The following is a 26,394-nucleotide window of genomic DNA, read 5'->3' on the forward strand; positions in this document are numbered from 1 at the left end:
GCAATGGCTTAAAACAAGAGTTTGCAGCAGAAAAAAAGCTGGTTATAATGGTCTGGGGTCATAGTAAAATCCCAATTCATAAGGGAAATCCCAAGTCATTTCAGTAACTGTAGTTTCAGTAGATGGACGTTCTCACAGGGTATTTCTGTTCCCTAGTAAAAATAATAGAAAAAGAAATCAGCTTCCTTGTTTTATATGAAGTTTCATACATATGCAAACCAGCAATCTAAAATAAAAGAACAGACTAGTTCTTGTTTGTTTGCAACTCGGGACTTTTGTCTCAATTAGTTGTGCTCTTGCTGAGCACAGAAAATTTATTGGCAATTAATGAACAACCAACGGAAGGATACACATCCTGGTCTGTTCCCAAGCAATTATAAGGTTACTCTTTTTCTTTTTTTTAATTACAGAATGTAATGTCAAAAAGTACTTACGTGAAACATCCAATTCCCGACTGTGGGAAGCTCAGAAATGCTGTCAACTGTAATTATTTTTGCAGACTCTGAGCCATAACATAGCTATTGGAAGAGTTCTCCAGACAGCAGAGAACCTAGATATACTGGGGGGGGGGGGGGGGGGGAACACAACAAAACAAAAAACCAAAAAACTTCTCAGCTCACATTAGTCTTACTGCAAGAAGTCTTGCTTCAGCCAAGATCTATAAATCCCCCCCCAAAAAGCCCATTGACACCATTCATACCCCCTAGTTTTCATTCCAATTACTTCCAGCTGAGCATCTCCTCAGTTTAAATAGTACAATATATGGCAGTGCTACCCTCTGGCTACACTTCTGGAAGCAGCAAAGTCACTCTTAGTTTTGTTATGCTTAAAAAGTGAAATTTTCTGGAAGTGTAACCATGCATTTCTGCTACCAGAGATTTGGATTTGGTGTTAATATGCAAAACAATATATGATGATATGTCTTGTCATTTTATTAACTTTTTGATTGGATTAAGTCATTCAGAACTTTGACACAAAAACTTAAGCAGCTAAAAATGTGTCAGACTGATCATGTTAATAATAATGATAACATGGCTTAATTTACAATTAATTTCTTTTACAGATGTCATTTATATAAAGTTGATGTGGATAACAAAATTTTATAATTCTGTTTTTGTTATCTCAGCTAATACTACTACATTATATACTATGATAAAATAACCAATGTAACAAAAAAAATCTGTATAAAATGTCTTTTTTTTTCTGCTGTATAGTAGCTTCAAAACTAAAGTGCATTTTGAGTCAGACTGAAAAATGAGAAGAGCTGACAGAGAACTCAGTGCTCTCAGGAAAGACTTGGCTTCCATGAAAGAAACCAAAACCATATCACAGAATTACTATGCCCACAGGCTCACTGAGAGAGAGAGACAACCTTAGAAGAAAGATCACATCATGTCTGTACTTTCAGTAATTCTGACTACAGCTTCTGGAAGCTAAGAGTGGTAGATTAACAGGTTGTCATTCTCCACAGAGAAAGCTCTTGACAAAGATGTTATTATCTGAATATCATTTGCATTATGCCCTTCCTCCCATACCTTGCTAGAAATGGAGAGGCTCAAGGGTGAATCTTTCGTGGTCCAGATAGGACAGCCACTTGATCGTTACAGCTTTAAAGAAAGTGGTGGTAACACAGATTGCACAGGTAACAACATGTGAAGGCTGAGGTGTTTTAAAGATCCTTCATGCCTTTTCTTAACACCTCCCTAGCACTGGTTTAATTTAAAACACAAGTCTTCTCTGCTGCTCGTTTGCTAGAGTAATCATACTGTAAATCTAAAAGACTCGCAACAGCATTATTTGGTTTGGGCCCCTCTCCCCACCCCCAGCCTTTGCACAAATTCATCCAGGAGCACCAGCTTGGACTTCAGCTCAGTCTTACCTCCGGTCAAAGTCTTTGTCTGGAGTTCTGTAAAGCTCACGGTTTCCCCTACCTAACCAGAAAGTGCAGACAGGCTTCTATAAAGCCATCCATTACACAAAAGGACCGGTAAAAAGCAAGAAACTAAGTACATACCTGCCTTTAGCTAGCAAGTTTCTGAGCATACAGTATGTCTGTGCAGAGAGCTAATAAAGCAACTGCCAGTTTACAGTAAATTCACACCTTTTTTATTTCATAGTAATTCTCCCCATGTAGAAAGTTTACTTGAAATACTTAAGTTATGGTCAAGGCAGCACATTCAAGATTTACATTATTTGATTTTGACGGCATAGTTGTTCTTCACAAGTCTGGCATCAAGCTTTACCTGGCACTCAGAAAATCCTGGTTTTCAGCTACTTACCAGCCAAACTCCGCAGTGTTAGAGCAGACATTTGCCTCAGTCTGAATTCTTGAATTCCCCCACTACAAGGTAACTCTTGTATCAGGAATGTGCCTTTCGAGAAGCCATGAAAGTCTGCCAAAAACTGACCAACCTAAAACCTCATAAAATCCAAACCTTGCACAAACTTGATGGTGAATGCATTTGATTTCCACTGTCTCTAAGCATTCTCAAGCCACTCACAGCTCCCAAAGCTGCCTGTTGTGCAATATCTTCACATCATTGAATTCCCACATGGAGCTTCAGAAGCAAAACCAGACTTTCTCTAATGCAATTTCTCCTCACCAGCATATAACTTTTGCTTACAAGGAGACCTTCAAAGCAAAGTTTTGGAAAGAAAGCACCATATAATTCATATAGAGGACAAAGACAGAACCAACTGAAGAGATCAGAAAACTTAGACTAGAAGAAACTCATGAGTAGGACTGGAGGGGAAGGAGAGCAGCTCACTAGGGAAGAAGACAACCGGTGTGGGAAGTTTGGACTGACCTGATACTGTAAACAAAAACCGCGTTAGAGGGAGTGGAAACGTGCAAAGACATTTTAATGCAAGCATTTCTTAAATTTTGAGTAACAGCCTGAGAATTTATAAGGGTGTTTTTGTACTTCAGTCTAGGTGTTACTATTTGAGATTGGTTAAAACTAAAATCTAACCCATAAGATCCAGTTTTCAGCTACAGTTTTTGGAAGATGCTATTCAACCGCGAACAGAACCAAACCAGAAAGTATAATCAGGCACTCAAGAATTCCAGTCTATAAACTCTTGGCAGAAGATGCTAAAGAAAACTTCAGTGAAAGGTACTACAAAGGGAAAGATTCAAGCATAGGACAGAACCAAACTGAGAGGTAAAATAAGCTTTTGCAGAGCCTAGCCATTTCACAAAAGATCTACTTTCAGGTATTTTGTATGTGTGAACTGATAGACAGGTCTTTTGTAGCCACATTCACTTATTTCAGCAAAGTATTTAACCCCTGAAGTTCATCTGTAAGTCAATAAACAGTTCCCAAATAAACCATCTGTTTCAGGATGAAACATTACTCTGTCATTTACTGGAAATTACTTACGATCTTACTTCACTCCCTATATTAACTTTTTTTTTTTTTTTTAACTTTGGGAATAAATACACCATTTTAGAAGATTACTGGAATTAAGAGCATTTCACTTCCTTCCAATAAAAAGAAATTCTGCTCACATTTACATAAATATAAACCCAAACAAACTCTGGTGAATTCAGAGGAACTCTGGATCTCTATTACTGGAAAGACAAAGAATCTGAGTTCAAAATAATAAGAAGATATGCCAAAGCTTTCCTTGTTCACTACCCTTTGTGCAAATATTTTACATTTGTTCACTGATATGCAATTGTTTATGCTATTGTTGCAACTGAAATGCACTCTATGTATATGCCTGAAAAGTAAAACAAGGAAATTGAGAAAGGACCAAGAGTGCAAATTCTACACATTTTTATCCAAAGTTGAAAATAAAAATGTTTGGGGAAGACTGGCCTTGTGGTTAAAACACAGGAGTGGGAGTCATTTGTTCCCAGTACTGTCACAGAGTTTTGGGATAACTCATATCCTTTCCTCGTACTCTAGTTCTCCTTATCTAAAAGCTGAGACTGATAAAGCTTATCTATTAACAGAAGCAAGATGAGCTTTCCTTTGCTGAAACACAAGCAAAAGAAAGTCAGGAAATACTTAATATTTTTGGTGAAAGAAACAAACGGGAGGATTTTCAGGACGCAGTTTTTTCAAAGTGTAGCTGAGCATCTCAGCCTGACAATTTAGGGTCTTCTTTTTCTTGTACTACCAGCACGTGTTTGCTCTGCAGAAACCAATGGAATACACCAGCTGAAGCAGAAAACAAAATCTTTACATTTGCTGTGGCAAAAAAGAAAACTGGTGAAAATACGGTTTTTTAACTCTGAAGAGAAGGGGCGGAATTCCTCTCGTGTTTTCAGATTTGACACATTCTGAAAACAAATTCTTCTGGGCTTTGAAAATGCAAGTTCCAAAGAGATGAAAGCTCCAAAAACCAAAGTTGGCAAATAATTCAAAAAGCAAGCTCATGCCATGTGGAGATGTTTCACCTGAGGGTTCTGGAGACAGTCATTCCTTGACAGGCTGGTAACTAAACAGAATGAATAAATCAGCACTACATTCATTCAAGACTCTTGATATTAATTCTTACAATGTACTGACAGCAAGGAACGCCTGATCCCAAGACATCACCGAAACTATCTTACAATAACTCTAGGGGAAGCAAAGAGATGAAACACTGATGGCAGTCTAACACTGTCACTGAGAAGCTACTATGGACAAGACCTGGCACTGTCAGGCTGAGCCTTGCAATGGAGAGATTAAAAAAGAAAGAAAAAGAGGTTCCATAAACAGGCAGCATTTTCAGTCTGTTTCAGCTTGCAAAGGAGGGCAGGATCAAACAGGCCAGACCCAACAGACAAAGAGACCAACTGAGGTTAACTTGGGTAAGCAGGTGCAGTGTCACCTGTTTCTAGTGGAGGAAGAGTCATAACCCCACTCTCAGTACTTTCACAGGTGTAAAAAATTGAATGCTTTCCCAGCTACCAAGAGACATTTTGAGTTCTATGTTGGTTCTGTCCTGCATCCAGCACATACACCTCATATAAGTCACTTATCTTACATTTTCTCCATTTATAAAGTAGAATAGGCTTGCTGTAATTTATTTCAGGATAAAATAAGAAGAGGTTTTTGACTGAAGGTAGTAAAAGTCTTGAATTTGCCCTATTGGCAGCTAGTGTTTTATATTAATTGGATTCATTTCTTTTAAAAATCAGTACTTTCAATAATGCAAATAATGCAACAAATTCCATTCACTTTACCCTACACATGCACAACCCAAAGCTAAACTGATCAGTCATGCTTTTCATTTTCCATTTTACGTCTCACAATAAAAATTCATAAACTTGCAATATTCCTTCCCTTGCTTAAAAAAAAGTATATTTGCACATTTGATTTAATAACTAATGTATTTGATATATAAATAATAGTGAATGCCAGGAAGCTGAAAATATCACTGGTGTAAATCCAATTCCTTCTGTCAAGTTAGGTCCCAGAAACAAATTTGATCCAAAGTTTCTGAATGCAACTGCTAGTAAAGAGTTCACAATAACTTTCAAAACCCTTAAGGCAGGAATTTCTGTTTCAGGCTTATTTAAGGCAAAATAGAACATCAGTTTTATTTGGTTTAGACAAGGAAAGTAAGATCAGTTCAAACAAATCACACCAGATAATAGATTTTGTTTTGTTTTAAAAACTCAATAATGTTTTTTGGTTCAACTCCAAAACACTTGGAAAATCAGACAAGCATAATTTGCAAACATGTTAGGGCATTATCTAGCTTTTTGATGAAAAAAACCCCTCATTTTACTTCAACATTCTTTTTCACATTCATAATTACTCCGATGTAATGCACCCTGTAGCTACAGACATTGCACTGAAAAATCAGACTCTTTTTGTTTTAACTGAAATATTGAGTAACTCAAGCTTAAGGCACTAGGAAATTATGTGTCATGTTTCAAACATTTGGAAATGAACATCTTTCTATGCATTGCACTGAACCAGGCCATTGATAGGCCAATTCCTCACCCTGGCATTCAGAGTTAACGTTACACTTCTGGTTTACTTAGTTGAGGTGGCAGGTGAACTCTGTAGCTATGGCTGTCCTAGTGGTAACGGTACTAGTTAGTCATCCTGTACACATCACTTTATCCAGCCCTAGGTGGGAAAGCTCACGCATCTGCTTAGAAGTAGCTGCAAAAGGTAAAAAAAGAAAAAGGGAAAAAGCACATATGAGAGTTTGTACATTCAGCTATGTGCATTGGCTGCTCACGTATGCACATGACTATGAAAACTAGGAAAAAATCTGTTCCAAGTTTTATTTTTATCCAAATAGAGTTGTTTCCACACCCTGCACCCATTCCTTCCCCAGGGGAATCAAGTCAGTGGTTCACAGAGTTGAGGCAGTCGGATTTAAATTTGGAGCTGCTCTGTAGCGTCCAGGTTTGCTTTGCTCCCTCTGCTGAGAAGCACTGCCAAATCTGAAGTGTGCCAAGCAGGTCAGGTTCAGAAGTTGGTCAGTTCTGGTTCCTCCTGACAGTCTGGACACTGAGTTCTAGAATCCAAATGAAGAGGATACTAATCAAAGAATGCCAAAGTGACTTTTCCCATTTTGATGAAGACTGATGAGCTGAACAGGTTTTTGCCTGTTATCCAGCTCCATTTGCCTTTTTCTGTCTGTGCACACTAGTTCACACAGCAGCAGAAGGAAAACATTTCCCTGTAGAGATAAGGAGATAATCTGCCACGCATTTTCATTTGTCCAGCCATTGATTATTATCAGACCCTTTAGAGAGACAGGATTGCAATTCCCATCCGTGCAATTCACAGCATCTCCAGGGAGTCTTAACAGGCTGTTCTTACCAGGTGAGGATGGTGAGAAGGGTTCTCTTCCAGTGAAGCTCGCAGATCCAAACAGCTGAGGGTGGGGCTGCTGGAAGGAATGACATTTTCCCAGCCAGCCAGACAATGCTGTGAAAAGAGAGGGGAATGCTGCATTAGAGTGCTTTACCCTTTTTAATCTATTGTGGCCTGTTAGTTCTAAATAATAACTTCTGCACAGGGAGGTTTTAGCAGGTAATTCATTAATTTTTGAGGAGTTTTATATGACTAACAGGAAAGAGAAGAAATCTCTATTGAAGCAAAACTGCATAGCTTCCCCTCTTCCACCTTTCAGTGGCTAGTTATTTCTAAAACAACCTCCTGCTTTGTGAACTCAAGCACCTGACCTCTCTGAACCTTTCTCGACTGACTCATCCAGTTCCCTAAATCTCAAAACCAGGCTTCTTCCTGCCTCTTCCCTGGAAATCTCTAGGCCAGGCCTAGGTCTGATTAATAATATTGCCTGTGGCATTGCGTAGTGGCTGGAATATGTGACTGACTCTATAAAACCAGTTTTGAAGCCAGCTTTGCCACAATTTATTTTGCCTGGCCCTTCTACGCTGTGAATACTTCAAGAAACCTTGTCTTTTAGACTCTCTAACATCTGTGGAAAGAAATACAGGCACTCTTACGCATAGCTCATTGTGTTGAAATGTCAATGCCTGAAATAAGTCAGCTGAACCATGCCCCAGAAGCATACAGCTCCATGTAGCACTTTTTTCCTCAGTGTAATAAAGCATTTGGAGATGTGTCATATACTTTATTCCTGTTACACGAAAGTATGAACTCAGAAGCACACAGCAATGGCTTTTCTTGCTATCTCAGTGACACAGATGAGAAATTCTAGCGGAAACCCTGCCAGGAAGGTAACAGATTCTCTTTCCTTCTTGTGCTGTAAAACAATGCCCAGCCTGGGCTGTGCCATCAGCATCAGTAACAAGACAGCAACTTACCGAAGGTAATGCTAGATTGTCTACTGGTTCAAGGCTCTTCCTGCGATGGGCTTTGTATTTGTAGGCAGGCATAAGGGTGGACCTGGGAATACTGACCCTGCAACCACACAACGGAAAATAATTGCCTATACCTTTGACAAGGCAGAGGAAATCTGCATGCCTTACCCACTTGGAACCCAAGAGTCTAATCCCAAAGTCAATCAAGCAAACCAGTTTTGGATTAGGATGTTAGACACTTAACAAGTACATTCGGATTCTGAGTTCAAAACTGCTTCTGCTTATGGGAAAGATCAGTAGTGAGTTTTTAAGCAGGAGATATCCCTGCCTTGAGAACAGCAATGTTCTACAAAGCTATTTTGATACCATTTTCTCCCTCACACAATCAGTTTTTTCTTCCTCATTGTCTCAAGTTTTGCATATTACAAAGCAATAATTCTTACCTACCTGACATAGGCTGGCTCTTCCAGTGTCTCTGGGGGCTGGTGACTACGTGGGATCTTACACATGGGGCACGCAGATTCTGAATCCACAGGGACAGTGAAGAGGCGCTGGTTTAATTGATAACAGTAAACACCTGCCACAGAGTAACGAACAATTACAGTATTTCTAGCTTGTCAGAAGGTTCCTCAATCCAATCAACAAAGCTGTGTTCTACCACAGTGCCACACATGCATTCTATAGAAAGAGCTGCTTTTCCTGAAATATCTTTTACATTTCCTGTCCCCAAATTAGTTCCTAAAAAGCAAAAGCAAAATTTCAACCTCAGCTTAAAACCAGAACATTAGCCAATTACAAGAAACCCTGACAAAGATGACACTGAGAGAGGAACCCTAGAAGGCTCAAGTATCTTTGGAGTAGGAAGTTTAATCTGGATTAGAAGCTGCAGCGAAAAATAACACATTCTTCCTTGTGTTGCATGATTGTGGGGCTCTCTCAGAACAACAAGAAAATACTGCTCAGTTGTTTGTTCACAGAAATTGGATTAGGACAAAATCTGATCTTACATTTATGGGAACCGGTTATCAAATCTGGTTCTTGTTCAGGATCTATGCAATCCAGAGCTTTGGGCCTAAAGAAACACACAAATACATCAGTTAGTGATGGGGGGCAGGCCCTCTGAACAGCCCCTTTCCAAGCATACATTTCTGATTGGGAGGTAAATAAAGGGCTACAAAACCACTTGTACCATCTTCCACTCCAATCAGATCATACTTCTCATTACTGTAAAGGGATACATTGCTGCTTCAGCCCTTCCCCCTGCCCACTTACTCCAGGTGTTGCTCATTAATACACGCGTCTTTGTTGGCCTGTCGGAACTCATGTAGCTCAGCAAAATATTGATCAGACTTTTCTGCTACTGTAGAGTTGGTATCTAGGAGCCCTGAGAACAGCAAGGAAAGAGAAAAGTTCAAGGATTTAGCAAATTTGGGAAATCACCAAAGTAAGTGTCACGCAAAACAGTCAAAACAACCAAAGGTCTGAAGCACCAAAATGGACAAACGAGAAGAGCATGCCAACATGTCAAACCAGAGATTAACTGCATGGTTTGGGTCCCTTATTGCACCCATTCATTTGAGTGACTTGGTGTTCCCTCTGACTCCACTTGGCTTTGCCATTTGCTGCCTGGATTCCCACAGCGCTGCCACTTCACTGACACACAGGCCACCTCTGGCCTGGACAGGGAATGGCTTCTGACAAAACTGCAGCTCCTCTGCTGACACATGCTACATGGGCTCTAGGTCTGCAGTTCTGTCACATATCAACTTAAAGGGGTGATAAACTGTATTTTAACTCTTCACATTACCACATTATGCCGAGCCTTCAGGTTTAGGATTCACCTGCAAACCAGTCATAGCCCAAGAAAGGACACGCAGACCAGCTGCTCACAGGTACGGTATATTCTTCAGGGTCAGGCTGAAAAGTCACAAGACCAGCTTCCTTCTGGGAAGAAAACAATTCATAAAGATATCCTATACATCTAGCAGGACATTCAAAGGTACATTCAAAGGAAGATGATCATAGCAATACCCTGTTCTTCACACTTACGGAAACAAGCTCTGGAGCAGCAACACTGCACCAGCCTGTTCTCCCTGAGCATCTGAATCATATACGTAGATGGCAAGGAGTCTTACAGCGAAGTGCTCCAGTCTTCTGGACTTTGGTTCAAGGGCTAAGGAAAGAAGGGCCTCAACACATTGCTAACAGCCCCTAGCTGCTAAGGCTGGGAACAGTTCTAACCCCAACTTCCAATTTGCACAGTGAGAACAGGGTAAGCAATGTTCTCCTGACCCTTTCTCCCCATCCTTCTATTGAATTATGAAAATAAGCAAAGCATTGGTTTCACTGTTTACCTTCAACTCTTTAGACTGAGATGTCAGTGAGATCGATTTACAGATGACGGGCTCTTTAATGACCACATGTGGCTTGCCAGTCTCTTCACTTTGTATTCTGCTCACTGATGGGTCCAGATGATCTTCACCCTGTTTTTTCTCATGGAAACCATGTAGCAGAGTGGACTGTTTTCTGTTCTCTCCACATCCCAGACAGAAGGATTCTTTCTCTGGACTTCTTTGACCATGACCATCTCTCTCTACTCCAGAAGTTTCTCTGCCACGCATAATGATTGCAGACGCTGGCATAACATTCTTTTCATTCCCAGGAAAGCTGGAATCCAAACCCACTGCTTCCTGAATCTTCACTCGTTGTTGCTGAGTCTCTCTGTCATTGCTGCTGTATTTAAGAGATGAACAGAGGGCTGCTCTGGCCACGTAAACTCTGGGTTCCACAGACACCAACATTGCAGGGTCAGATGTAGAATTCACAGCATTGTCCTGATTTTCCTTCTGTTAAGGACAGACACTCTCATACCACATGACACTACAAATACCTTTCATTAGGACAGTTCACTCAGCACATGAAAAAAAACCAACCTCTCATTCTGGTCTGCTCACCCCTTTAAATTCTTGTACAGAACAAAACTCTAAATCCTTATGTTATTCATGAGACATTGTGAAGTGTTTGGAGAAGATAAGAAAGGGGTCCACTTCCATCTAAATGCAGCTTTTCCCAGTTTGAGGAACTGCTAAACTTTCAGCCTTTGTGCTTAGAAGAAATAAAAGGATTATGTTCTGCAATGTTCACTCCTACCATAGATTAAAAAACCCTACATTTGTTAGGCAGGATCTGATCTCTGAACCCTTTACAAGGAGAACACATTGGAGACCACAAGATAAACAATAAACAAAAGTCCAGCTACTTTTCCAACAGACTCCATATTCCACTTTCAACCAGCTGCTCCATGTCCATATGTCTCCTTTACCACAGCGCTCAGTAGGCAGAGCTGCTGCCTATCCTACAAGGCCTATGTGCTCCCCAGAGCTCCCAGCACAGACACAACACGTACCCCTCTCTTGTGCACAGGGACAGATCTCTCAGTAGCTGCTCTATTATGAAGAGATGCTGGAACGAGTGGCTTGCTGGGAAGTCTTTTTCTGATCTCTTCCTGCTTCATTCTGAGCCTTTGTAGAAGGTCCAGGTTAGCCTGACGCAGCCTCTTCAGGTGCTCTAACTCCATCCTATGAAAACAGTTTCCTGTGAAGCCAGAGGAAGTGCGAATGATATAAATGGAAGCATGAAGTAAAGGAGACGACTCAGGAGAAACCACTTTCAGGGGGCTTCTCATAAAAACCACTTACACCTGTTGAAACATCGGAAGTGTTGATCATCGCTCCTGAGAAATCAGCCAGTCTCAGAACTCTTAATGCTAAGAACTAGCACCACTGCACACTTCTCTCCCTTCAGATGTACTGTCAAATATTTGCACCCAGAAACTAGTAGCTGACTGGACAGAGACAAGACATTCTTACAGAGGGAACCTTAAACATGAAAAAAGTCACATCTAAAAGCCAAATAAGAGACATCTGATTCAGAGGCTGATTTTTAGGACAACCTTATGTAATTCTGCTTTAATGTTCTTTTTTTATCAAAATGTATATTGTGATAATACCAGGATGCTCATAAGTTCAAAATATAAATTGTGAATATGAATATTTGTACTACATCCAAAAGAAATATTGAGTCAAAACCGTCCTCTATGTTCCATAGGCAGGAAAACTCCAAAAGGCTCAATTATTACTCAGGATGAGGGCTCAGACAATTCCAGTCCCACACATTAACCACTAAAGGTTACTGCCCTTTATTAGAAGGGGGAGGGGAAGTTAATAAATAAATAAAGCTTAGTTTGATTGGAAGGTTGTTATGCTGTTCAGCATGTTTACAACATTATAAGCTCCTCTTCTTTAAATAAAACAAAGCAAAACCCAACCCCTCCCATTGTTTTTGACCAGAGTGATCATTTATGTGCTCAAGTAAAACTGTGCTTCTCTAGGACCTTTTGTTCTGAAGGATCCCTAAACCTTTCTCCAAAACTCATCTGGTTTGTTTTTGTGTCTGCTACCTTGGTGGCAACTGGACGCTTGGAGTCAAATGCATATGCTGTACAAAAGCACTGGGAGGAATGAAGAGCAGTGCTAACAATCAAAAAACTGCAAATCTTTTTGTTACAATAAATGAGAAGCACGCTATTAGGCATAAAATAGGAATATCAGTCTTGAGGAACTGAATTTGAGATCATTTGAACAAAATAGAAGTTCCCACAGTATTCACAGGACAAAGCTAACAGCATCCTCTCATCATTTCTCATCGAAAAGCAAATACTCTGAAAATAACATTAGTCAAGGGACTTTTTGGAAGGGTTTTACCAGATGAGATCCACTCTTGGCATAATCTGCAAGAAGCTGTTAGACCTTCACGCTCAACCCCAGGGGCTCAAGGTTATGAAACTGCTTCGGTCTGAATACTTTGTGAAAAGGAGCTTAGCTTCTCACAGCTAAGAAAAATAAATAGTGGGTGTCTTGCGAACTAAGCATTCTCGTCTCTCCAAGAAAATTGTCTAACACCTATGGAGGGCTTCCCAGAGCTGTTTGTGCACAGGCACGCTGGTTCGGCTCTCCCGTGGCCAGGAGGAAGGGCAGATGGCCGTTGGCACTGTAAAATTCCCCTTCCCTCTTTAAAAGGCAAGTGTAGCAGCCGACAGAGATCTGGTAAAGCCTCCCTGCAGGGTACGGCGTGTGGAGCCTGCCAGTCTGGCCAGGCCAAGCATCTGCAGCCGTTCGAACTCCCCCCACTCCCCTCCCGCCGCCTCCGCGCGTCCGGGCCCACCTGCGCAGCACCCCGGCGATCCCGCAGCCGGGAGGGTCCCCACCGCCGGGGGGTCCCCGCCCTCGCCGCAGCCAACGCTGGGAATGCCCCGGGCGGCCCCGGCCCGGCCGTTCCCGCAGCGCAGCGGGGCTGCCGGCGCGGCTGGGCCCGCCCCGCGCTCCCGGCATGCGCGGGGCTCAGGCACCGCCCGGCCCCGCCGGGAGCAACCCCGGCCCCAAACTTGCTCCTTTTGGGTTCATTAAATGGCCACAGCTGATCTTCTGAGCTCCCCCAGAAGCTGAACGGAAGCTGTTTTGAAAACGCATCACTAGAAATCTGCCGCCTTCTCACACACACCGTGTAATCTATCAACCGAGAGTACTGGTTCACCACAGTTAACACAGTATTTGCTGACCATTATTTCCCACACAATATTCTCAAGAAAGCACTGATTCAATACCGACATTTTTAGTATAGCTTAAGAAGGAATCTCTCAAGCCTCCCATCAGATAATTCAGTATCAGTGGTCTCGTTAATTTACATAGCCAGAATACAGATAACAGGTCACTATCATCAAACATGCAATTTACTACAACAGGGCAGCACATCGTCCTCCAAATGTATTATACTTACACTTGAAGACTTTGTATCACAACACGCAGAATACATCGGGAGAAATGCTTTTCCAATTCATTTTTATTTTGGTTTCCATTGTTTACAGCGTTGATACAGGAATAATTCATGCAAATTTATCACCTTAAATACAGCAGAGGGAAAACTCACTGGTAAGAGTATTTTGAAGAGCTCCATCAACATAACACAAGGAAAAATAAGTAGCAGCAATAAGATAAAGTGCATTTAGCTGACCTTCTTTAATAAGAGTTGGAGGATGATTGTTTTTGAAATTACCTGTTCACAGGATTAGTTTATTATTCGTTATGAAAAGCAGAAAACAGCCTCCCTGCTGATAGTGTTCATTCCTCCACCACTCTGAATTAAAGAAATACAGCTGTATTTTATTTAAGAGGAATCCAGCTCATAGGGCTTTCTGTTAAAAGATCGATTCTCAATCACTCAGGCTTCTAGGGACAATGGTTACACACATATGTAAAAATTCCTCTCTCCCATGTTCGTTTTGCTCCTTAAAAAAATCCAGGTTGTTCTTTCCTTCGTTCTATATGTTGGGTTTCAGCACAACAGTGAGAATGCCTACACCACCAAAATCTGAACAGTGTCAGAAACATACACATTGGCAAGACACCAGATTCTAAGAACCCATCAATATCTTTTCCCTTTACAGATCAGAGATGCTAAAGATGAGCTCATTTATCAGATTTCCCCTAAAGGCTGCTGAAGACACGCTAACAGCACGTCTTCAAAAGCAAGGTCAGCGTTTTGGGTAGCCCAGAGCTGCTGAGCGGTAGTACATCATCATCTCCTTCTACCTGGAATTGACAATTTTGTAGTGTATCAGGGATGTACTTAACATTTTAACTCAACAGCATAGTTCAAAGCCTATCACGAATGTGTATGTGACAGCTTGAGAGACTAGACATCCAAATTTATTTACACAATACCTGCAGCACAGTAACAGTGGATGATTCCACTTATTCTGGTATACTTCATTACAAGCCTAGAGAACACAGTTCCAAAGGCAAGAGCTCAGATTTCTTCCTTACTCATTCTCTGATCTGATCCAAGCCACATTTATGTCCTGGTGGTTGCCTGAGGAAACCAACCAAGGCCAGTGAAGCCCTCTAATGAAAATGGCTTTTCAGTCTGGGTTGGATTCAAAGCTGTCTACTGGAAGTGAAAGGTTTGTTTGCCTCCTGCGTTTCAGGGACATAACAAGAGTCTCACTGCCAGCTCCTACACGATCAAGATACTTCAAGTCTTACTGCAAATCTTAAAAGAGCCTAAAGTACTTACTGACATTTCACTATTTTTACTCTCTCAAGTATCAGGCAGCTGCTTCTTTCTGGAACTTTTGCGACACATGAACCAAGGGACTTGTCACATGCACAAATATTCACACCTGAGCAATGAATGAGGAATCTTAAGGCCAGCTGATAGCATTTTCGAGTGAAAAGTCTCATTGTCAATAAGAAAACAAGACACACTCTTAGTAGTTCTGAATTCAGCTGGAACTCCTCAAAGATAGCCCATATTCTCTAAAGCTTGATGCTGAACAGATTTAGGGTGTCACTAACCTCAGAACTACAGGATATGATTCTGGATTCCTCTGACATTTTGTGGGGAATAGAAAGGTTATACTTAACAACATGGCAAAATACTGACCCACCAAGTGGAAAAGAAACTTTGCAACATTGGAACCTGAATCCAGTACTACTGAAATCAGTGGGAATTTCTCATCTATCGGTTCCAACAGGAAGAGACTCAAATCCTTCTAGTTCCAAAATCTTACACTCCAAATTGAAAATTGCTTCAGGGCAAAACTAACAGATTAACTTTATCTATTTGCAAATAAAAGCCATCTTTAATAAAATTAATTGCCTTAACCTATTCTTGCCCTGTCATGAAATACAAGGGACAGATCTCCCCCCTGTCCCAGAGGAGCTGCACTTGCCAGCTCATTCTCATACTTTAAAAAAGGGAAACAACAGGAGATCAAATTACTGCACGGACTGTAACATCCTATGGGAACTCTACAAGAAGCAAAATCTCTTACAGCTTGTAATCCACATGCTGTTCTTGTGGCCAAACGGTGGTTAATGGAATTCCAAAGGCCTGCTTCCAGAAACACAGCCGTGCATTTCCAAAACAACCCCACATTCATCAATTTATCTCATAAGGCAGTTCATTACATTCTGTCAACTGGCTTTTCTTTCCTATTTTTCTTCCTCAACAAGCTGCCAATTCTCAGCGCTTACCTCCTTCACAGGAGCTAGTTATGTCTTTGCAAACTATTTGTCCATGATGTGAAATGGGCCAGACTGCGTTACTTAAGAGGAAGAACCTAACTCCAAAGACAATAAGCTTACCAAAGCAAAATCTTAGTCCCTCTTGCTCTGGAAGAGAACTGGGGTTTGTTCATAGGTCTAAACATACTGACGGTAATAACTTTTCAATGAACATGGTGATTCTCTGTCATGTTCTATAATAATGGAATATTAACCTAGGAAATGGGCCTGCACGTGTTATAAATACGTTGTGAAACCATCATTACATCTGTGTGCATGGGGTCTGTGTTTAGACAAACTGCTTGTCACACATACATAAACTTGGGGCTTGGAAGTCAAAAGTTTTATCTTTATGTAGTAAAGTGAATGACTCCATAAAGAGGTGTCAGAATAACGTTTAACCTGATGAACACTTGTTTTAAACTTGTTACTGTACTTGATTTTGCTTTAAAAAGCCCCCTGTAAATGTATGAAGCACACATTCCTCCTGAAGTAGCCTAGTCTCTCAAGAAGGAAAAAGAAGAGTAGTAATCAGCTAGTGTTTAGAGGTGGGACACAAAACCGGCAAGCAGAATCCTACTGTTCACACAGCAACTGGAAACGTAGCAATAGGCTTTTGCTCACTCCCTTTAGGGAATTCCATCACCCACCACGTTCTCTGCAGTAATTAAGAGAGCACTGAAGGGGAACAGTGTTGGTTTTCTCTTTTTTCCACACTATCTGCTTTGCTGCAGGTACTGATGTGTGAACATGTTGAGTTCACTGTCAAGCCAACCCGCTTTATTCCTGCAAGGACAGAAAGTTTCCATTAGGCCAGTAAAACACCTCTTCTCACAGCAATCTGAAGGAAGCACAACTAAAACAAGTGAACAGCAAAGCATGCAGAGGAGAGCCAGAAGTCCATTCCAAAATGCTGCTGCTGTTCCTTGACCTTCCCCAGGTCAGGAATGCCTCCCTGCCAAAGTCCCTAGGCTTTGACATTCAAACAGAGATCTCGGTTACAACTTCACATTGATCTTGTTGTGTAGATATGGAATGTTTGAAAAATTCTTCCCAACAACATTTGCAGGGTGAAGAAAAACATCAGACGACTGTGTACAAAGGCAAGGGTGAAACTTTTTGCATAATTTTATATTGGCCTGAAGGAGTTTCTAGGAAGACTGTATGTTTGATAAATGGAAAGCAACTGTAATTCCAAACAAACCAAAAGCAAGAAGGAAAAAGTGTTTTGTGGGAGATTGCTGACAGTACATGGGAAAGTACACTCTGAAAGGGAACACAGCTTGATAGAGAAAGCTGCTGATGTCTGCACATCAAATGCTATGACAGAAGAAGGACTGCATTCAAAGATACACCCTAGTCTGAACATCCTGGGGCAATCACATAAAAATCAACTGTATGCAAATGACAATAAAATCTCACCTGAGCAGTTTTGCTTTGCTCTGCAGTGAATCCAGAACTTCAATTTTTTTATTCAAGGCAGAAATTTCCTGCTCAAGATTCTCCCGTGTGACATCCACTTGCTGACACAAATGAGCAAACGTTCCAGCAAGCTCTCTATGAAACAAAGAGAATAGTTGGATACGATGAAAGGTAAGAAAGGTCAGATCAAGCAGCAAATTCAAGGAATAAATCCCTTGGTGTACACTGATGATGATACTGACTCGGGTATTCATCTTTCCACTTTTGCACAAGCATCAGTGCAACTTGATTTGGGAGACAGAAGTACATTAACACTAAGCCTTAACAGCACCCAAATACTACATTGGTGATTCAAAACCTCTAATGTTCTTTTAAAACACATGTACTATTACACATTTTCAACCTGGAATTCAATATGCAGACTTATCTTGTTTTAACAAGGAACATCATTAAAAAAAAAACCCCAAAACAACAGAATTCAGATAAGATTTAACTGAATGCAGGCAACTCACTGTTGAACTTGGTGGCTGCAATTAGAACCTGTGTAACTGACGATGAGCTGCAATTTCTCACCAGCATACTCTACAAACTGTCGTTTGAAAGCTCTCTCTTTCGCTTTTGTGGTCCAGGTGAGTCGCTCATATACATAAAGGAGCCCATAAAGGCCAAAGGAGAGAGCAATGAGTCTCCAACCCACAGCCTTCCAGACCTAAAAAAAGCACAAGGGAAAACAAAAGACATGATCACCACCTAGGAATGATGATAACTCCTAAAAACAGTGCACAGAGCATTGCCCTTACGTTCTAGGCATGTGAAAATGAACCCTGACTTGCAAGTGGTTTCATTGGTCAGACAGCTTACTACTGAGGTCCAGTCCATAAAATAAAAATACCCAACTTAAACTATTTGGGTTCTGTATGGGTCAACCTTCCCAGTATGTTTAAATATCTGCAAGTGCAAATGAATTTTGTATGTTTCACAGAATGCCTGTTTCTGAAGTAAAAGACATTTTTAAGCAACCACCTCCCCTTTGAGAAATCACCTGTGACACTGGAACAGCATGTAGGTATGGAACTGGCACTAGAGAAACTCAGACCCTTCCTGCAACAAGATTTGGAGTTACCGTGCAACTTGAGCTAGATCTCTTATGCCTCTGCAGGTTGGGGAGATTTGAGATTAAAAACGTTCATTATTTTCAAAAGACAGAAAAGCAGGAGGTACTGATTTTCTCTTAAATAAATCAGGTACAGTATCTAAAATTAAGTGCTCTCTTCCCCTTCCAGGAAGGAAGATACACACGATCAGAGGCTCTTGGTAGATATTTCTGTCCTGACTCCTCTGTAAATGGGAAAAGAAAAATACCAAATTTTATTTTATTCTCATAAGAGAACCAAAGACTATTTAATACTTTTATAATATACTTTGAAGGGTTATCTTCACAACAACCCTGGGTCCAAGCCTAACTATTATGCAAAATAAGCTCAATATTTATACCCAAAGGGAAGAACAAAGGAGGAAGTATTTCATTATCTGTGGATAGCAAATATTTACACTCAGCAGTGCGAGCACTTTTCAAGTTAGTGCTCCAACTTTATTTATATAAATACTGCTCAGATTGCCAACGCACCACGCCACCAACCACGATGATCCCCATGGAAGTTCGGGAGGTTAATGAGGCCAGTCCTGTCACCATCGACACCATGAGCTCTTCCTGTGTCATAGAGCCCTGAGGCAAAGGAGGCAGACTGGGATTTGCTGGTGTTAAAGGCCGCTGAACCTAATTAGAAAAACAGTGACAAAACAAAAACAAAATACAGAATAAGAGAAGGCAAGCCACTGCCCTTCCCACCAAGAAGACTTCAGCAGCCACCAAAATGATGAATATCACATCTACCCCTGACCACTCAATGAGGTATCCTACCTACCTGGTCATTATAGCCCATCAAGGCCCGACGACCATTCTTTGGTCCCAAAAACCTGTTCACCAGCATCGTCCATCCAAGAGAGAAATGGAATTCTATGTCCTCTTGGAAGTCGGCACAAAGCTTGTCACAGTTCAGATCATAGCTGAGCATGAAGCACTGTCGGGGAATTAACATGTCTACCTGGCCCCGCAAAGAGACTGGGAGAAGGGGTTTTAAACCATCTGCACAGATCAAAAACAGAAACATTCAAAAAATGGATGTTGAGTTCACAAAAATTAACCGGACTTGTATTCTGTAATCAGAGTGGTTCTGGGTTGTTCCCTCCTCCACAGTTATTTTTCTTAGTACCTTAAATTTCCTAAAGTCAAGTACTTTGCAAAGCAAGAGATACACCACAAATTACTATTCAATTCTTAGTTCTTCAGATCAACTCAGAAGGAAATCTTTCCACAGACTCTCCCAAACCTTTACAGGTAGCTGGTGAAGTTTACAGTTTAGCAATAACTTGGAAAAAAAGAATCTGAAGGCCAGTTCTAAAAGCGTTTAGACACCATACTCCTCTTAAAGCTTATATTCAGACAGGCACCTAGTTACAAGTCATTCACATTTCATTAGATCTTGGTCTGTGAATCACCCAAGTTTCCAATGTCACAGTTCCTCTCTGTCATGAAGGATTAAGCTGATTGTATGTATTAGTTAGCAAATCACTGCACAAGTCCAGACAGAGTGGAAAAAAGCAGGAGTAACTAGTCCTGATGCCAGCTGCACATCAGCCATCAGATTAAAGAAAAGCCCAGAACACCTACCTAGTTGGTTTGCATTACAGTTAAAGGAAAGATAAAGGGAAATATTGTCTGCTGAACCGACCTATCATTTCTTGTTGCATTGCCTGCAGGGAAGTTGCAATTGCATTGGAGCAACGATCCGACATGTTACGACCCAGGCCTTCCTCAATATGTTTATGCAGCTCCTGACAAACAAAGAAAGGGTTATTAAGCTTAAAATAAACATAGGCAAGATGCAGGCTGTGGGTGCTAGAGCTTGCCAGTTAAAAAAACCCCCCCAGAATAGTAGCATGCATTCCATCTGCTCACTGTTCTAATATTACTTTCATTTTTCTTCCCCATTCTTCAGTGGAGGAAAAAGCAAATCAAGAAATCTCACATGTACTCTGTAGTCTAGGAAAAGTTCTGTTTGATCTATACAATGTGATACAGCATATGCACATCAATTTATCACTAAGATTGTTAAAAAATAATCTATTTTTTTTTTTATGACGTTTACTCTTCACAGAAGCTATCCAAACATAAGAGACATTCTAACAAAAGATTTTTCACAATATGAAAAGCTTAGCTCATATCCTACTTGAAGAATGTTAAGCATTTCAAAGAGCTGGCATAACAACTGACTCAGAGCAAAAAAAGGCCACTTTAAATTCCTTAAGCGACCTGTAAGACACAAACATCACTTACGCTCTTATAAACTTTAAGAACTACTTGAGAAGGATGGAAGTCTGCTTGGTATTCATCTACCAACACTGAAAGCCGTCTGATTTCTTCTGCCATTGCATTTGACACCTAGAAAAACAGCGCAAGACAGTTTCTATACATTCTGTCCTAAGGAGAGATGGAAAAGCACCAAAGACATGCACTTCTTAGTAAGCACTACTGAACACCAGACACTATGATAGTGCAGTGCCATGTGGCCATTGTGTGCCAACTGCAAAATGCGATGTTGGTGACTTGCAAACAAAGAAGGTGGCTGAGCAGCGTGTAGACCTATGCTCTGTATAACAACATGGACAGAAAAAGACTGAGGCAATCTAACACTTGTGAAAAATGAAGTGCTGGTAGCTGTTCTGGACAATCTCTTTTTCTGCAGCCACTCTTCCTTACCTGCCTCTCCACTTCTTCTGTGATCTGTTTTATTTTCCGCTTGTAGTCTTGAGTAAGGAGCTCCAGCTGTTTGTCAATAAAACCTAAACGTTCCTGTCGTTCCTCTCGCATTTCCAGACAGTAAACTCTGGTGAAAAAAAAAAAAAAAGTGCCCATCAAAAAGCTAGATAAATGCACTTTTGATCACCAAATACCATATGAATCCTAGAAAAAAGACAGAATCTCCTGCTCAACAACAAAATGTGTCACTATCTACAATACATTACATACACATGGCACAGGACAAAAAAAGGTTATTCACCCAATACTTCCACAATTCAACAGAAGCAAGACTACTGGTACTTGTCCTTCCCACTCCCAAACACGCTGTATTCTGCTTTGCATTTCAAATGCTCATATTCCCTTAGATTTCTCCCAGAATACAAGCCCCAGTTACACCAGCACCAAGCATCAGCTTTCCTCACCGCTGTTCCTGTGCAGCAATATGCACAGAATCCATGATGAGCCGAACGTCTTCCGCAATCTGCTTTGCTCTCACCGTATGCTGCTCAAATTTTGTTTTTACTGCTGACTGTGAGATACATTCCTGTATACGAAAGGCAGCCAAGATTAGAAGGCAGAAGTACACTAACACAACTTCCCCTTCCTGTATAAACTGTTTCCAAAATGCGATCCCACTCCATGTTTATAAATTTCAGTCCCTAGTCTTTCAGGAGCAAAATCTAAACAGAAGGTTAGCACACATTTACACTCACCTCGAATCTTCTCTCAAAGTTCTGAAACTCAAACATTCTTACTTGAAATCCATCTGCCAATGCTCCACCTGAGAGAAAGTACAAAACAACCACTTGAGTTTCCACAAAGCAATCACATGTTGGACATCAGGAAATGCTTCTGCTTTACCTTGAAGACAATGCAAAAGTGCTGCTAAGTCACTTCTTTTTTTTTTGACCGTTCTATTAATAATCTGATCTGCCCCAATTTAATCCATTTTTTTGGAACAAGGTATTCTCTATTTTCTTCCGTATAAGAAAATGGAAAGTTTCTGTTAGCTTTCCTCACCTCCTTCTGGCATCCCTTGAGCCTTCTGAATCCTGGCATTCAGCACTTCTTTTGCTGACACAAAGAAAATTCGATCTCCTGCCTGGGCTCGATCCACCACACCCAGCTCATCTACCAGGAAACTGGTACAGCGCTCCATGTGCTGCCGACGCACCTGAAATATAAACAGGATAAACTCCACATGCAGTTAAATCCACTTTATGCTCCATTTCTTAAAGGTTAATCCAGGTACCCAGATGCCCTCTGCTAGTCTAAGCTACCAAAACCAAAGAATATTAAAAAAAAAAAACCAACTTAGCTTCTGGCAGATTCCATAAAAGAGCAATCTAAGTGATCTAACTTTGAAAGTCCCCTGTGAAACTCCTGATTTACAGCTCAAAAATTCCAAGAGTCATGTCCTGACCACTGCTCTACAGTCTATACTCCCTCTAGTCTCCACACTGTGGTAATAAAAATCCAAACTGTAAAACAATTACATCCAACACTTTGATTCTACCTGCAACAACCAGAGTCAAAACGGACTCGATAATATCCATACAAAGAGAAGGAATTTAAACACATCACAAACCTCTTCCATGTATTCTGGTTCAGAGGCAGATGCATCCCAGCGGTTATTTAAAATAAATATATTGGGTCGAGACAGACGTTCATTCACCTTGTGAAAGAACTGTTTCTCCTAAGCAAAATGGGACAAAACCTCTTAAGATTAATGTCATTTTTAAAAAACTTTTAGCTAAATTCACTGAACAAGTGGACTTGAACGTACGGTTTGCATCAACGTTGATTCAGAATTTGCCACAAGGACAAATACGTCAGCATCTAGACAGAATTTGTCAATCCAGCTGTCCAGCTCTGTGGTTACATCAATGCCAGGGCTAGCAATAAAAAGAGAAGAGACATTACTATGCTGTGAGAACAGCAAAAAATAGAATCAAAAAGTTAATAAGAAATATGTTTCAGTTTTTCAAGGCATTAATTTCCCACCTCTGAGCTACATCGTCCTGAGGCGACACAGAGTACAGACTAAAATGAAGTACCCATCAAGAGACACTCTGACTGCTAACTACAGCAAAGGACTTTAGTCACTGTCATAGATAGAACAGGGTCAATTTCCTTGATGTCTTCCAATACAAATTTAACGAACATTTCTGTAATTAATCTGTGATAAGCAGGAAAGGAAAGAAAGCTATTTCTCACCTGTCCATCAGCACCAGGTCATCCTTTAAGAGAGGACATTTGGAATTAGGCCACATTACGCTGACTAGGCTGCCAGCATTCAGAAGTTCATCTTGATGAAGGGCATGAGCCAGCTGGTTTACCGTCTATTAAAAAGACAGATAATTTATAACATTTTGCTTATACTAAGACCCATTAACACAATTATCTCACCTTCAGGGCTGTTCACAGTCAATTCAAGATAAAACCCAACTCCAAATCACTTTCTCATAAAACATAAAACTTGCTTGAGTCTCCCAGTCAAAAGGCAACCACCTAGGCAGAGTTTATGAGAAATTTTCCTCAAGAAATTTTCCTGTCACAAAAGGCTACCGAGGAATTATCAGGAAGTCTGTGCCTTCTGTCGGTCACACAGAGCTCAGAACCTGAGTCATCGTGCTGGTTCCCTGCTATCACTAACAAATACAACATATCATCTTTTTCATAAAATGAACAATTTCCATGCTATATCTTGCTCCATTTCTCCCTTCCTACATCGTAAAAAACCCTATTCTTCATCTCTACTCCTTTAATCATTAAAATTCTTAACTGCGAAATCTATTAATAGTGCTTTAATTTTCTTGTTTCTTCCCAGTTCTGGCACTTCTGAAGAGCTCTTCTCCTTTATCTTATACTTAAGGAAATGGTACCTTAACACTCTTCTTTTCCTCTGAGCCTTCCGTGAGCAGGAAAGCTTCATGTCCATCAGTCCCTTCTACACGCAGGAAACAATTAGTCGTGTGTCCAATTCCTGAAGGAAGGACTTTGTCCCATAGCATGGCATTTATCACAGTGCTTTTTCCATTGCTTGTCCTGAAGTCAGATTAAAGAACATTATGGCTAGACTTCCAAGATTCAGATATACTCGTTTTCATACTACAGAAAGCAAGTTCCCTAAAACAAGCAGTATCAAAAGTATTAACAATTTAGATGCCACAGGCAACTTTAAAGATGACTTTCCTATTTTCTAAGAATTCTTCCAAATCAAAGAATTATGTGCTGCAATATTTGTTTCCAATTTACAAGAGGACTAATACCAGGGACATGCAAATTACAAGCAAAAGGAGCACTAGGGTTTCTATAAATATTTTTTACTGGCTACAATCCTAAAAATGCCAGTCACTTTACTGAGTGGGAAGCGTAGGCAACATAAGCACGTGACTCACCTTCCAAAAAAAGCAACTTTCATGTGTCGTCTTGCCAACACTTCACTAATGCCACTGACTTTTGACAGGTAGCCTTTGACTTCCAGTACCTGCTCTTCTGTGGTGACAGGATCAAGCTCTATGTTCCTGTGTGTTTCTAAAACCAAAAATATATCACATCTCTGAATTCCAAAAGTCACCTGCCTCAGTACTGGGTGTACTTTTCATGATGTAACACACACAACTAGAGGCTTATCTGTGTTCCAAAGACCGTGTGGGTAATCTTGACACACGCAATTACACCCTGAGGCAATTTTATATCAGCTCGTCTCTTCTGTGTATCTAATAACCACGCTCATCCTCAGGACTGCCTTAAACAGAACACAGCCAACCCTTCCAACACTTCAACACCCTCAAAAAATATCTTCTGTCTGTGTCTTAAGCTGCTAAAGCCAATTTTGGGCATAAGGTACACATCACTAGCAATGACACGTCTAGGCAAGAATATTGAAAGAATTACAGGTAAAAAACCTAAAGGGCCTTGTATAGCTCAAGCGTAGCTTAATAACTAGCTCTGTTTCATAAAACGTTTGTGAACTTGTCTCCTTTAAAATATGAACCTTGAACCTCATCCAAATCCAATCAAATAATTTTCTGTTCTTCTTGTAAATACCAACATATAAGCACACATGCACATATAAATAAGTACAGGTCGAGCGATGTCATTTAACTGAATAAGGGTTTTTGGTGTGTGTTTGGGGAACTGTATGTGAGTGAAGCAGTAACACACTTGCAGTTCAAGAATCCAACTTACCTTCCAGGAACGAGGAGCTCTCATTGATGTATGCAGCCAGCTGTTCAAAGATACCATTGATTTTCTTCTTTGCAGTGACAAAATGTTTAAGCGGAGAAGCATTTACCTCAGCCATGTGTCTTTTATCCTTCTTCACTGCAACTATTGACTTGGAACGAGTGAACAACAGGGACATTGCGCTACAGGGAAAAATCCAGCAAACGGTGGCTCACCAAGTGCCAGCTAGCCAACTAAGCATCCTACCAAGAATTAGATACACATTTTAAAAATAACCTTCTTTCTTCCACAAAGAAATCGTTCCACTTTCTACATGAGCAAATTACTCAAATATCAGAAATAATAATAATAAAAATCCATTGTTCTCCCTGCAGGTCAACAGCCCCCCAGCGATCACGTCTCCCTCCGCTTACTTTCAGGATGAGTTATGTTTTCACAAGTCAGGCATGGTCAGCTCGAGTCCCTCTTGAATACGAACGACTGCAGTTCTCCCGCCTTGTCCCTCGCCAGCCTCCGGCCCGCAGCTCTTTCAGTGACACCGAGTCCAGCCTGTCCCTGTCCCTGCGGCAGAGCGACCAGGGGATGAGGAACACGGGCTGCCGAGCTCCCTGATGGCTCTGCTCACCCGCCATCCCGGCGCCCAGGGGCCGTGCTGGGCTGCCGCTCCGGGCGGCCCCGCCGCCTTCTCCTCACACCTCAGGCGAAGGGCGGGAGGGCGGCAGCCGGCGCGCGCACGGCGAAGGGCGGGAAGCGCCCCCCTCCCGCCCCCACAGGGCGCCGCGCACCTCGGAGGGCAAAAAGACCCTGCCCCGGCGGGTCCTCCCCGTCCCTGCCGCCCGGGAGGCGACCCCCCCAAGAGCTCGGCCCGAGCTGGAGCGGCTCCCGCCTCCCCTGTCATGATGCGCCGCCCCGGCTCTCACCTTCACCGCCGCCACCGTGAGGCCGCCATGTTACCCCCGCGCCACCGTCAGGCGCCAGGCGGCGCGTGTCATCGCCGCGCGCCGGGCGCGCCCCCTCGCGGGGCATCACGGGAGCCGTAGTGCGCGGGC

At 41.4% G+C, this 26,394-nt stretch overlaps 2 protein-coding genes across 2 annotated transcripts; both read right to left on the reverse strand.

Annotated features, from left to right (window-relative positions):
• Positions 1-6,345: 6,345 nt before the first annotated feature.
• On the reverse strand, positions 6,346-13,105 carry MIIP (migration and invasion inhibitory protein). Its single transcript, XM_065649949.1, is given in 11 exon segments — positions 6,346-6,471; positions 6,780-6,788; positions 6,791-6,887; positions 7,751-7,847; positions 8,195-8,324; positions 8,755-8,819; positions 9,020-9,131; positions 9,589-9,691; positions 10,102-10,593; positions 11,154-11,341; positions 12,971-13,105. Coding segments are annotated over 10 exon segments (1,314 nt in total). The 5' UTR covers positions 11,325-11,341; positions 12,971-13,105; the 3' UTR covers positions 6,346-6,433.
• Positions 13,106-13,630: 525 nt separating this feature from the next.
• Positions 13,631-26,343, reverse strand: MFN2 (mitofusin 2). The gene is made up of 19 exons (XM_065649912.1): positions 26,266-26,343; positions 25,759-25,906; positions 25,349-25,527; positions 24,556-24,691; positions 24,040-24,202; positions 23,372-23,496; positions 22,941-23,049; positions 22,743-22,850; positions 22,175-22,328; positions 21,868-21,935; positions 21,577-21,698; positions 21,113-21,239; positions 20,690-20,794; positions 20,085-20,187; positions 19,218-19,438; positions 18,920-19,069; positions 17,805-18,001; positions 17,293-17,427; positions 13,631-16,656 (listed from the first exon to the last, which is right to left on the reverse strand). The coding sequence occupies exons 3-19, from the start codon at positions 25,521-25,523 to the stop codon at positions 16,587-16,589; spliced, it is 2,268 nt and encodes a 755-aa protein (XP_065505984.1). The 5' UTR covers positions 25,524-25,527; positions 25,759-25,906; positions 26,266-26,343; the 3' UTR covers positions 13,631-16,586.
• Between the last annotated feature and the right edge of the window lie 51 nt (positions 26,344-26,394).

The sequence above is a fragment of the Caloenas nicobarica genome, chromosome 22 (assembly GCF_036013445.1).
Source record: "Caloenas nicobarica isolate bCalNic1 chromosome 22, bCalNic1.hap1, whole genome shotgun sequence".
Classification (NCBI taxonomy): Eukaryota; Metazoa; Chordata; class Aves; order Columbiformes; family Columbidae; genus Caloenas; species Caloenas nicobarica.

Bases quoted from the DNA above. Each gene is read 5' to 3' on its own strand.
- MFN2 (XM_065649912.1), bottom strand. From the start codon at position 25,523: ATGTCCCTGTTGTTCACTCGTTCCAAGTCAATAGTTGCAGTGAAGAAG. The intron at 22,851-22,940 runs GTACGTTCAAGT...CATTTTGCTTAG, and splicing joins AATCAACGTTGATGCAAACC to GAGAAACAGTTCTTTCACAA. The intron at 17,428-17,804 runs GTGAGTTGCCTG...TTTGTTTCATAG, and splicing joins TGCAGCCACCAAGTTCAACA to AGAGCTTGCTGGAACGTTTG.